The sequence below is a fragment of the Scleropages formosus genome, chromosome 11 (genome assembly GCF_900964775.1).
Source record: "Scleropages formosus chromosome 11, fSclFor1.1, whole genome shotgun sequence".
Lineage (NCBI taxonomy): Eukaryota > Metazoa > Chordata > Actinopteri > Osteoglossiformes > Osteoglossidae > Scleropages > Scleropages formosus.
This window is the reverse complement of record NC_041816.1, coordinates 10,100,337-10,113,598: the sequence shown is the minus strand read 5'-3', so window position 1 is coordinate 10,113,598 and position 13,262 is coordinate 10,100,337. Positions and strand designations below refer to the sequence as shown.

The 13,262-nt window shown below is 41.5% G+C and overlaps 1 protein-coding gene across 3 annotated transcripts in view; it reads right to left on the bottom strand.

Moving 5' to 3' along the window:
* Positions 1 to 1,092: 1,092 nt before the first annotated feature.
* nedd4a (NEDD4 E3 ubiquitin protein ligase a) overlaps positions 1,093 to 13,262 on the bottom strand; it is a 29,857-nt gene continuing 17,687 nt past the window's right edge. For 2 of the 3 annotated variants that reach the window (XM_018739658.2, XM_029256270.1), the window contains 22 exons: positions 12,826 to 12,928; positions 12,121 to 12,284; positions 11,777 to 11,897; positions 11,064 to 11,228; positions 10,014 to 10,085; positions 9,170 to 9,289; positions 8,844 to 9,041; positions 8,505 to 8,582; positions 8,039 to 8,093; positions 7,890 to 7,948; positions 7,535 to 7,600; positions 7,024 to 7,253; positions 5,427 to 5,548; positions 5,022 to 5,092; positions 4,818 to 4,913; positions 4,585 to 4,658; positions 3,633 to 3,693; positions 3,419 to 3,478; positions 3,213 to 3,320; positions 2,856 to 2,952; positions 1,941 to 2,013; positions 1,093 to 1,829 (listed from right to left, as the gene is read on the bottom strand). In XM_018739658.2, the coding sequence (XP_018595174.1) occupies positions 1,727 to 1,829; positions 1,941 to 2,013; positions 2,856 to 2,952; positions 3,213 to 3,320; positions 3,419 to 3,478; positions 3,633 to 3,693; positions 4,585 to 4,658; positions 4,818 to 4,913; positions 5,022 to 5,092; positions 5,427 to 5,548; positions 7,024 to 7,253; positions 7,535 to 7,600; positions 7,890 to 7,948; positions 8,039 to 8,093; positions 8,505 to 8,582; positions 8,844 to 9,041; positions 9,170 to 9,289; positions 10,014 to 10,085; positions 11,064 to 11,228; positions 11,777 to 11,897; positions 12,121 to 12,284; positions 12,826 to 12,928 (2,296 nt within the window). In that variant the 3' untranslated portion in view covers positions 1,093 to 1,726. The remainder of the gene's footprint in view (positions 1,830 to 1,940; positions 2,014 to 2,855; positions 2,953 to 3,212; positions 3,321 to 3,418; positions 3,479 to 3,632; positions 3,694 to 4,584; positions 4,659 to 4,817; positions 4,914 to 5,021; positions 5,093 to 5,426; positions 5,549 to 7,023; positions 7,254 to 7,534; positions 7,601 to 7,889; positions 7,949 to 8,038; positions 8,094 to 8,504; positions 8,583 to 8,843; positions 9,042 to 9,169; positions 9,290 to 10,013; positions 10,086 to 11,063; positions 11,229 to 11,776; positions 11,898 to 12,120; positions 12,285 to 12,825; positions 12,929 to 13,262) is intronic. The other variant, XM_018739659.2, reaches the window with a different exon arrangement.

Below are 13,262 nucleotides of genomic sequence, written 5' to 3'. Positions count from 1 at the left end.
ATACAGGCTGGTGAACCATAGGGCACAAGTTAACCTCATTACAGAGAAGTGCTATTGAAGTGGTAGGTTATGTGTAGGCATGGTGGCTCAGCAGGTGGCACTGCTATTGCTCAGACCCCAGGCTTTCCAAGTGAGTGCTTGAGTAGAGCTCAGTCTGTATGTTCACTTTATATGTTCTGTCTTCAAAAAAAAAAAACCCCTTGCTCCAGTTCTCCCCACAGTCCAAACACCTGTGTTTGTAGGGGACTGGCAACTCTAAAACTGCCCATACATAGGTATGTGTGGGAGGCTACCCTGCAATGGACTGGCATCCTGCCCAGGATTTACCCTGATAAGCCCAGAGCCCTGTGCTTCCAGGACTTACTGTGGACTGTTGCCACCATGCTTTAGACAAGCTCTTAATAACAGTGAGCATTATGTATTATAAGTCTGAATATCTTGCAAAAGAAATAAAACAAAATCACAAGTAGATTAGCTTTCATTTAATCAAATATGCACAACTCACCCGCATGCAAGTTTTCATAATTAAAACTGCTTACATTTAACTGCACTTATACTATGTCACTAAGAGCACTGTTTAAAATACTGTTTCAAGATATACATGTTCTATGAATTATTTGATTATAGAACTTTAAGTATACATTTTAACAATATTTCTCTTAGATCAACAGATTACATCTGCAAATTAAATATATCTATAATACAATAATATTGTATAAAAAGGCATTAACAGTCTATTAATGTGTTATTTTAAGCAATTTTTACATGTAAACATTTACTCAAGTCATATAGACAGAACAGTATAATTCAATACAAACTATACTTATTTTAAAATAAATAAGTGAATGAAAAAACTAAGACTTCAACACTCAAACAACCAAAGTGTCAGTTTTTCCCAAAAAAGTAAAAAAAAAAAAAAAAATTAAAAAATAATAAAACAATTGATAACATTATCAAGTGTTCTCAAAAATATCTTTTGATAAACTTAGAGATAATGTAAACATGTTCACTTAAACCTAATCCTTAGAGAATAAAAGGTTAAAAAAAAATTTTTTTACTATACCTGTAATGTGAATACGTAGTCATGTCATCATCCAACAACCTACTTGGAGTGTAAATTCAGCTATAGTTAGAAAGGCATTTCTGAGAGTTACAAACAATATGTTCACGTATGTTGGTAAGTTGGTAAGTATGTATGTATGTATATATTATATATGTGTGTGGGTGTGTTTTTCTTAATTTTAACACTGAATTTGACCAAGTACCATCAATTTTAGACTTCAAGGGAGAGGCTCAAATGAGCTTCCCAGGATACTGCTTGCTGGCCACACCCACATAGCATAATAGCATACATGGCCCTATGACCAAATGAGTATGCCTTATTGGACAGAGGCGTATACATCTATACACATACAATAATACAAAAAGAATGTATGTTACACGCATACAAAGTTTTGTAAACATAACATATTGTCAGCAATATAAAGACATAAGCAGGGACATCACCATGTTGCTTCAATCTCCACAGGAGAACACAGCATTAGCAAAAAGATCTCACAGCTCCTGTTGGTGTGCAGTGTGAGTTTCTCTGTGTTAGCACTTCCCAAGACAGGCCTTGGTCAGGTGCGGGGTAAAATGCTGAGCAGCAATCACACTCATCACACTCGCTGCCACGGACCCTTTCACAGTTGGCGGGACCACTTCACTACCGAGAACTTGTAGCTCCTTAATCCACTCCGTCGAAGCCCTGAGCGTTCTCTATGGCCAAGTGAAGCTTCTCTCTCAGGTCCTCAAATGACTCATATGGGGGCAAATCCAGACGGTTGAAGCTTCAAGGAGTGAAAGACAGCAATTTTAAACTCCTGCCACGTGCAATTGCTGTTTCAATTTGTGTGCGTGCATGTAGGTGAGTGTTTGTGTGTTTTGAGGTCAACACTCACCAGGTGTGTGCTCGGGGCAGTTTGTCTGCCGTACCCCACTGCTCAATGGTGAAGAGTTGCGGCCCATTGGATCCTGTCATACGTGACACAGAGCATGCCAGGAGGTCATTATCAGTTCTAAATGCAACTACCTCTCTAATGTGTGGGCAAAAATGGTAAAAGCAAAAGCCACTGGATCATCTACAGCTTGTTCACTTTCAGTATGTTTCTTTTACACCTTTTCCAGTCTTTTAAAAAACCCAAGACAGTACTTCCTGCTCCCATTGCCATCTGTTGATGCACTGGGTGATGCTTTGGCGCACCACTTGAAATAGTATGCCAGGTCTCTTTTTTTTTTGGGGGGGGGACAACGACTGAATAATTGTCAAAAAATTCTGTATCGCCAAAAAGTTTGTGACTTCAAAGTTCATAAATCGGGGACCAACTGCATTCAGAATAAAAAAAATTATTAAATGCTTAATTTGTACATTGTGGCAGGAACACCCGGAAGCAGCCTGTTCATGGGTTAATGAGTGAATGTGAACACCAGATGGCTGTGGTGTTTTTGACTTATGTTGCTTTTTTGTGTTTCAATTTGTGTGCTGAGTTTAAGGCTCTCTTTTGTTATTATATTCCTGTTTGTTATATTTGCTTATGTGCAAAGAAGATAGCGACGAGTCTTCCAACCGCTCCCCGCCTGGTCTCTCCCCGAACCTGGGATGCCCACTGTGCCACATACACACTTTTGCTTCTGATTAACAAACTTTTCAAAACACCATTTGGCTACAGTTCATATATCCTCAGAATTACTATTTAGGTAATTAAAAACACTAGTATGATGATATCAGTTGAATAAATATTGCCTGAAAAATTATAAACCGGAAGACTCAATATGGAATATTTTGGTAATGACCAAAAATGGAAAGGATGACTCACCGTAGAGTTCCGCAAAGCCATTCATGGGCACGCGGGAGGTCCCTGTCACAAACTGCAACAGGCGTATCCGTTTCTCCGCATCCATTAGCAACACCGTCTAGGGACCAAGAAAACATTTCCTAATAACGCATCCAGATTAACGGAAGGGATAATAGTGCCACAATTCACACTTCCAGTGCTCCTGATCACAATCTTAATTGTCATTAATGTGACAAACATTCATCTGCACACAGCGTTAGACATGAAATTTGCATCATTTGGCAGAAAGAAAAGATCAATGAAATTTGAGCTCTTAGAGCAACCCATTCCCCCAATAATTGATTCTTTGCGCTTAGCAAGCTTTAAACCGGACTTTACCTTCCAGAACCACTGTATGACCGGGCTGTTGGCACAGTAGCCACTTTTGTACTTTGTATTCTCCCTCCAGTCATTCACATCCACATCTCCTAGGCCACACATCAGCAGCTGGAGGACACAAAAAGTTTCACACATAGATGTGCGCATACAGCCCTTCATTCTTGGCCCAGAAGATGGCAACTTTATCATGGTGTTGAGACACTCACCTCTAGCTCATTCTCATCAAATATCTTAATGAGATCCAGAGGAATCAGCTCATAAAACCCCTGCCAAAAATGAGAAAATGAAAATTAAAGTTCATTCTTAGAGCAGTAGCCTTCACAGAATCAGAATTTGGAACTAAAAGTGATAGGTTCATGTTTCAAAAATCTCTGTGACCCTGCATAACTGAAAAGACATTAAGAAAATAACATTCCTTACCTCTTTGAAAGCAGTCATCTGTTTGAGAACTCTGTTTACAAATCTCCACTGTATGACAAGACTGTCAAAAAAAGAACAAATTATCACTTGGCATGAAGACATGAAAACAGTAGGTCAGTCATAAGCTGCAGAATATTAATTCCGCAGTATCCGACTATGATATAGCACATAACCGTCCAGCATAGTTCTCCTTCATAAACATTCTATAATGCAAACTCATTCAGTCTCAATATTTTCCCATGTCCTCTATGTCTATATATGAGAGGTGTCAAAAAACACTTTTAAGCCTGCTCTGGTTGCTTTCTGGAGTATTCTGCAATGTCAAATGTGAAATCAGCTGTAACATCTAAAAATAAATATTTCAATATTACTTTAACTTGTCAGTAAGTAGTTACTTGATACTCAGCTAGGAACACAATATTAATGAGAATGAACATTAAAGAGAACATAGGAAGTGTTCTATAGTCAAGAAAATTTAAGAAATATACACAAACTTCTCAGTTTTGAGCAATTTCTCAGGGGAATATAAAAACAAATCATTAAGGTATTTTGCACTGTGATTCAATCATTCAAACATGCTTATGGAGGAATGGGGTTAAAACAAGCTCCCTCTTCTCACTCTGAAATGCTGAATCCTTCTGCGGAGTCTCAGAACACATCTCTTTCAGACCCACTTCTTCCTGCTCCGTAAATATTCTCTATGATAACTGCCAAACATCTCCTTATTAATTCGCTATACAGCTACTACTGCATAATATAATGTATGCAGGCAAAAACATTGGAATGACTAACTGTATTTTGTAAATTGCGTGTCTGCATCTCTATCAGTGAAATGCACCTTTCTTTACCCAGATTGTATGTCTCTATGGACTGCTAAACGAGTAAATGTAAATTGAATGCTTTATTCCGAGCATCCTTCTTTCCTCTGCAAGCAGGGGGTGCTGCTACTCACTGGATGTACTCCTTCTTGTTGTTTTCATTGACAACCACATCTGTTCCTCCTGGCTTCAACTCATGCTGCTGTGTCTGAGAAAATACATATACCTTTATATATATATATATATACACACACACACACACACACACACACACCTACCTATATACCTCACCTTTAAAATGAAAAGAATTTAAAAAAAAAGAGAAAAAAAAACACGAGTTGTTTTAAACAGTTACGCAGGATTCTACCTGTCCGAAAAGCTCTTCGTCAATGGTGAACCTGAGATCTAATTCTGTGGGGTCATTCTCCAAAATCCATTTTAGGGAGTTGAAATATTCACTGTCCTAAAGCAGAAAAAAATAATGAAAAAATGTGCACATTTACAATAATTCAATATAATGCCTCTTACATGTGTAATTAAAGCATCTTAAAGGTCTGTGAAGCACACTCACAACAGACTCCATATCTTGCAGGGTGATCGGTTTCTGCAGCATCATCTTGTAGAATGGCCGGATGAAAAAGGCTATGGAGGAAGACACACCCCATGTCTCAGTTACATCTCAGACTTTGCTGAGTTGGCTTTTGCTTTCTTTTTATAGCCTCCTGAGTGAACCACAGCTCAGTACGTCACAATGTCTCAGACAAGGAGACAAATGGTTTTCGTGTGGGACTAACATATTTCGGTTCTGGTTTCAGAATTACTGTTACAGGGACCACACTATCTTATTTCATACTTTTCTGTTCAAATGTACAGTACGCGGTAATCTGTAACGGAGGAATACTAAAAACAGGACTTTGCCTGCTCTTTTGAAGGGGGGGGGGGACTGAATACAAGATCATGTTGCTCTCACACTCACCATCGAGCAGCTTGCCATGATACACCGCCATTCCAGCCACTCTTCCGATGAACTTGAAATAGGACAGGTGGTCCTCGTTGCACAAGCCAGAGTTCGGATTGATCTGCAGCGTGTAGTTATCCCTGGGATAAGGCAAAAACGGGTGGTTGCTTTTGTGGCAGAATGTGTGTGGAAGAATGGGGACTTTGGATTTCTCTGGAGTTTCTATTTCCCTCAGCCCCTCTCAACTGGCATCCCACAGGACTCAGTACTCTTCTCAATCTGCACCTCTGCTCGTGGTCCTGTCATCATCTTGCATGGATTCCTCTACCACTGCTACGCCGATGATAACCAGCTCTTCCTTTCCTTTCTTTTTTCACTGACGTGGCAGATATTTCCTCATACATCGCCACCTGCTTCTTGGACATTTCTGTCTTAATGTCTGATCACCACCTACAACTTTTCCTCTCCAAAACAGAGATCCTTCACCTCCAGCTGGTCCATCTTCCTGTTGAGAAATCTCTAACGAACTGGACAACTCACTTATTTTGCCTACCTCCTCAGCTAAGAGCCTACGAGTGATGATTAACTCAAGACAGTCTCTCTCTCTCAACGGATCGAAGACTTAACCCAGTCCTGCAGATACATCCTGTGTAATACCCAGAGGATCTGTCCCTATTTCACAACAAATCATGCAACTCCTGGTCTAGGCCATGGCGATATCCCACCTGGACTACTGCAACTCTCCCTGTCGGGCATTCCGGCCTCTGCCATCAAACCTTTACAGCTGATACAGAATGCTGCTGCACAAGTCATGCTTGACTTGTCTAAGCGTTCCCATGTATCTTCCTCCTCATCTTTCTTGGCTTCCTAGAGCTGCCCGGATCAAATTCAACACTGTGGTTACAGCTTACAAAACCCATCACTGGATCTGCTCCCTGATCCAGTGACCCGATCACTAGTTACACCCCAACTAGACTGCGCCGCTCCTCCACCTCTGCCCACTTTGCAGTCCCAGGCACAAGAGGTCCAAAATCAAAACCACAAAAGTTTTCGGTTCTGCCGCCAATGTGACGGAATGACGTCCCCCTCTCACTCAGAACTGCTGAATCTCTGCTTTTAAGAAGGGTCTCAAAACTGACCTCGTTCGGACTTATTTCTACCTTGATCTTGTAGTGCATGATAAATGTGTCAGTGTTTATAAGAAATTGTTAAATAATGCATAAACCTTAATGCAACTACTTGTGTGATGTATACTGGTTCATACGATGGAATGTAATAAATTGACTGTACTCAAGAATCATGTTTCTGCATCCAAATCTTTCATTCCCTTGATGTAATGCACTTTTTGTAATCTTGTCTGAGATATACATCACTTTACAAAAAGCATGTCCTAAATGAATACATGTAGGAGTCCTCCTCCACTGGAAGAAGTTCAGGTGTTATACCAGTGAAAGGGTAAACCTGACCTAATTTAGCAAAATACTCAGCTCTATAAATGTATGAATGTGAAATTCCAGTTATACAAATCACTTTAGATGAAACGACTTCAAAGGCAATTAAAATAGCTAAAGGAATGAGCTCAAAGTAAAAAGGATAGAGGGCAGACAAGACTCACGTGGCTGAGTACTCAAAGAGCCCATAGTAAGGATTGAACATCTCCTTGGAGATGAGGAAGAACCACTCTCTGGCCACACCTCCATAGTCCAGCCCCTTTTCCCCATCAAACTCAATCCACAGACGGGCTTTCAATAAGTCCGTCCTCTTGACAGACAGAATCCGCCGGTAGGAATCCTCCAGCAGCGCTGCCCGTCGAATCTTCATCTCAAAGCGGCTGGGAATGTCAGCCTGCAGAGGACAGTTTGCGAGGCAAACAACATCAATTTAAACTCAAAGGGCCAACAGCCTCCTTTCACATTAATTTAATATTATTCCACCTAATGCCAGTTTATATTCATTTCCGCTCAAAAAATATACTTTATAGGTTATGAGAAATTTCCTTAAATCTGTTTTTCTTTGAAAATAACACAAACAGGGTATTATCCCTTTCGGCTGATTTAGAGATGACAACAATGTAGAGTGAAAGAGAAGCCCTCCTTTGCTCTCGAGAAACATTCAATCTTCCTCACCGGTTTCTTCAGCTTCTTCCTGAAGTATTCATACTTCTGCTTGTAATCTCTGGAATAAGGCACCGCCTGGAACACACAGGGAAATGTGTCACCGTGATCCCCTGCTTTGCTCTCATACTGCATAAATCATAGAGAAACAGCTGAGAAAACAATGATTAGAAGCCATTTAAACACTGGTTACTGGTAAATGGGAGCATTTAAAATCAGTAAGTAATGTGCATTGCTTTTCCGATCAAAAGGATATATGTATCACATTCAAGTTCAGCCATGTTCAACGAGATGCAACATCCCAAAAGCTCACTTATATTCTACCAGCTCTTATGGGATTTTGAAAACTGTTTTTTCATATACTTACTGGTCCAGTTATGGCAGAATTCTGTAATCTGGGATCATCCCACTGTGTGGTCTTGGTGTCTGAATGAAGAGTAAGTAAAGTCATTAAAAAAAAAAAAAAAAAAAGCCTGAACAAAGACACACTGAACAAATGCTATAAGCCATACATACTGTGATCTATGTAGAATATTCTGCCATCACTGTGTACCCTCTCCTCCCACCCAGGCTGCAAAGATAAAAACGAGTTTGTTATTTGCTGTGTGCTGAGTTTACCTTTATTCATTTTGCACAAGCCTTTGCTCAAGGCGACTGATAACACTGTTTTCACAACAAAAAGCTGCTTACCATAATTTACCCATTCATTCAGCTGTGCAATTGTTACTGGAGCAACTAAGGTAAACTACCTTACTCAAGGTACTACACCACGAACAGAACTGCTGGGTCCTTCATTTACAAGGCAGCTGTGCTAATCATTATGCTGCCAGCTGCTATGTTCACTTACACAAAGACCATAACACGTTCTAACAATCTGAGGCCCAAAAGCCATCCTGCCATTGGTCCCTGCAAACATGTGGACTATGCTTTTGGAAAAGGGACAGCTCGAAAGTCCTTGCAAAGGCAGCCTAGAGGCCCATACCGGGAGTGGTCCCAGGTCCGAGGGATCGAGCGAAGGCCGTCTTCTCATGTGCACAGGTATCTTCAGCCTGGGATCTTCCTGTTCAGTAATCAGATTGAAAGGGGTGCAGATATAAATAAGAAATCTCAGACTAGAAGGAAAACCGTTCATTACCTTACCTGTAGAAAGGTGGTAAAAAGTAGTTTCCAGACTTCAGATATGATATGAAGAAAAAACTGCTTTGAACATTTTGCTTCAATATGCCATCACCTTGGTTCTGAACACAGCCCACGGGTAACTGGAGCAGGGCTCCAATGGCACCAGTGCCTACCAACACCTACAAAGAGGGCTGACACTCACCCAGGTGGTGGTCTTGGTGTTATGGTCGATGAAGAAGGGCCTGCCATTAGGTGCGCTGCGGACCTCCCACCCAGGGGGCATGAATCCGTAGTCGGGCTTGGGCCTAGGACCCACAGAGTGTTGGGGGGAGGCTTCAGGGGAAAGCAGGGGTGGATGGTACAGTGTTGGACTGACTGCTTGCGCTGCCTCCGAGGTAGTCTGTCAAAGGCACAAAAAACATTATGCTAATGCAGCACACTAATAAAATAATAATAGTATGATAGGAAAAAAGTTTTTTTTTTTAAAAAAAAAAAACAAAAAAAAAAATGTATCAGCCTGTGTAGCACCTGGACAAGGGGACGGGTCCATGTGGTCATCCTGCTGTTGTGATTAACATAGTACACCCTGCCCTTACTGTCCTGCTTTTCCTCCCAGCCCGGGGGCAGCCCTGCTGAGGTGGGCAAGAGCTATTGGGAAAGAGGTCATGAGAGGAGGGGGGGGAGGGGGGAGAAAAAAAAAAAAAAAAAAAAAAAAAAAAGAGAGCGAGAGAGAGAACACACATAAGAACACCATGGGATCTCAGAACAGAAAAATAGCCCTTGGCAAAGAATTCCCAACACAATCACTCATAATGTGCTGGTTTCTCAACAGCATCTTTCACCTAGGGATCCACAGACCTGGCTACGGGTCACATGGCTGTCAGCATACACACAGTATGGAGAACAAAGGGCAAACAGGAATCTGGGACATGCTAAAACTGTACCAGAGAACTATAGCCAGCCTCTCCTTGAATCTCAGCATCTTCGATTAGATGTCTGACTGGGAATGCTGTTATGGTCTGGCATAAGGCAAAGCTTAACAAAAAGTCACAGATTAACACCTTGAACATACAGTTAAGGATGAGTATCTGTTCCCCAGTGAATTCTGCTACTAGCTGAAGATGCTTATCTTTGTTTTTCCCAATTCAGAAAGCTTTAATGAGACGCAGGAACAAATCTCTAATTTTGAGGTCCTTTTTATGCAGTTAAAGAAATGCTGTTGAGATCACAGGAGTGTTGGTGCAAAACCTGTCATTATCTATACAGCACCTTGTATGAATGCTGTAATTCTCCAGTCCATTGGTCTGTCCTCTTAGATGATAATGGAAGTACAGGAATCAAACAATGAAGAAGAAAAAAAAATCATACTCACCATGGGAAGTGCAGGGTGCTCCTCCACAGACAACGTCTGGGTACTTCCTCTACGGCTGGAGTGACCCTGTGGCTGCATACATATGGTTCAAGTATAAGAAACTACCTTGATGCCAGATTTTCTAATCACACCCTAAACCTACAGTTTGTCTCTCATCAACAATCTGTGTAATACTACTATATATCATATCATATATACTGAAGCACAGAATACTATATTTCTCATTAATACAATGATAATCAAGTATGTACTGTGTTGGTTGGTTTAATTATTATTGTCATTATTGCTAATCTGTGGATTAGTTTATGTTTTTATCCTTAAACCCCCCAAGTCCCCAATATTACCCATCCACTCAGTTTATGTTCATTCATTTAGCATATGCTTTTCTCCAAAGCGATGCACATCTCAGAGAACAATACAACAATGTATAACAGCAACAGAGATCTAGATTCAGACATGTGACTGAGTCAATTGGTCTCATACCACTATATAAATCAGTATACATTACATGAGTAGCTGTACATCTTTTTTTTTTTTTTTTAAATAAAAAAAATTAGTACGTTTATTGCGCAAATAGGAGATCAGGGAGAAGACGGTCTAAAAAAGACCCCTCTTGAATGCTTACAGTTTCAGCAGTTTTGAGCGAGAGAGACATGTCATTCCACCACATTGGGGCCAGAACCAAAAACCTTTATTTCATCCAAACAATTCAGGTTAAGTACCTTACTCAAGGGTACTACAACAAGGCTCCCTGGGTGTCTAGAATCTACAACCTTCAGGAAACAAGCTTTTGCCCTTAACTGTGTTGGCTACCTGAAGTTTTAACTTGTGTCCTCAGTTTGGATTCAGACCCTCCTAAGAAACGGCAGCAAATAAAAAAACCTGGGACATGCTTGTTTAGCCTGTAAGTCATACCATGAAGCCTTGTGGTCAGTGTGCTCCTTTTTCAGAAAAGGGCCCTGCCAAGGCACAGCTAAGAGACACCAAAGCCCTGTGCAGAGGGCAGAGGCCAGGTAAACGGAGCTCCGTCAAGCACAGGGAGGTATTCACCGTGAGAGAGGCGCGTCGTTCGCCAGGCGTGACCCCCGATGCCTGTAGCCGACTCAGCTCCTCACAGAAGGTGTGGAACTCTTGGGGGGAGTGGGGCGGTGGAGGGGAGCGCTGGCTGGGATGGTTATACAGCGTCGTCTCATCTTCGGTTATAATCTCCCAGCTCTGCAGAGAACATGAGACGGGCATTCAGACATCGTTAATGTGCATCTGCGTGACCTCCAGCGCTCTTTAAGGCTTCACACTGCAGCACTTCTTGCAGACATTTTAACTACTGTCTTAAAAATAGTTCCACTGGTTTTGGTTCCAAAGACTTGAAAACAACAGAAAATTTTATTTTGGCTGATCTAGCCCTTATAATCACATCAAGTTTTTACCCAAATGTGATACCAAAGAGTGGGCCAGTTGTTTTTAGCATTGGAGAAACATCCTAATCTTGTTGTTGGAAAGTTCTGTTCAATCTGAGAACTGCATATATTTATTTACTCAGCTAGAAGCTTTCATATAATGTGGTACTCAGTCTCTGCTCAATACAACCCCTGCATTTATGTTGCTAATGTAAACAAGCAGAGCACATTAATCGGTCATGTATGAGACCAGAAGAGAGGTATGATGGGATCTATCCTGAAAAAAAGGGACCAGAACAGGGAAAAGAAGAGAATGAACAGTTGTCTTGAATGTACCAGTGTCCTCAACAGCAAAACAGCTCTAACCTCAGGTGACTCCCGGTGCTCGTGGCCCTCCTCGTGCTCCGATATCTGCCTGCGGGCTGTGAAGGCCTGCTGTGCTTCTGCATGCACAACCTGCCGCCGCTCCGCCTCCTCCTCAGTGTCCCTGCAGACACAAGGACAAGCACATGCTAAGGAGACTTCCAACTGGTCAACACCAGAGCACAAGTATGCATTCACATCCCTTACTGATTAGTGTAATCACTGCTTTCATGAGAAAATAGCCAGCGTGGAAGTGGGAGAGCTATGGGTTTAATGCCAGCTCTTTAACTCCATTATATTGTCTACTGTCAGCAAGGGATGGGGAAGGGCAGGGATAGAATGCCTACGGGATAGTGGGCCTCTGCCACTGGGTAGTCCGGTTATTGTGGTTCACAAAGTAGGTCCTGCCCAGGTTGTCCTGCCGTTCCTCCCAGCCAGGAGGCAGCGCAGGCAGGAGGTGGTGGTTCTGTGGACTGCTCACATCCTGGTTCTCCAGAAACTCCCAACCCGGCTGCACACAAAAAACTAGTTTCACAACCTGTTCCAGTAACACAGCTAGAACAGGCAATGTAACTCCTGTCAACAAACAGACAGTGAGCAATTTCATATTCATCCTATTAATGCATCTAATGTACAACTGAACCCGCAGATCAACCACAAGGGCATAGCTGCAGTGCACCAGGAGAACATCATCCACATTTTTATGCATTAGCAAGAACCACAGATGCTTTGTGGGAGGAATACAGTCTGGCTTCAGGACAAAGTGTTCCTGTGGTACCACAGAAAGCATGTATCACAGAGACAGCAGGCTACTCGTTACGTATTGGCCACAGTCAGGAACATCACTTCCAGTAAAACTGGAGTTTCCTCTTATTGTCAGAAACAACAAAGGAAAACATTATACAGCATACATCCTGTTGGGTTCAACAGCTGTCACCTTGTATCAGAGAGACGGAGGGAGATGCCTTTCCGTGAACACAAACTGACAAAGACTATGCTAACAGAAAGACGGGTCAGCTTGAGAAAAAAAAAGAGAAACAGTGAAAACTCACATCTAAGTCCTCGCTTTGCTCACTGCCATCATCTTCTGAACCCCCAGCTTTAGGCAAGTATGTCATCTTCAATCGCAGATGACCTTTAACCCGAGACTTGTGACTGAAGAGAAGTAAGAATGAGAGGCGTGTACTCACTACCAAGCCTCTGGGAAAGACCAGCATTTGATCAATGCACAGCAATCTAATAATTTATTATGTCGAAGAGGATTATGTACATCACTGTAATGATCCTTATCTTCATGTAAACAATTTTTTTTCATTATAAAAGATTACTGAAATTTGTTTTATAATAATTCAAGTACAGTAATGGCAAGCTCAAAAAAACAGAATTTTTCATTTCATTTTAATTAACCAATACTTATATAAGTAATTCCAGCTACACAAGTGAGTCAAACTGCTCTTAAACTACTCAGTTTGGCATTATTATGTTCAAA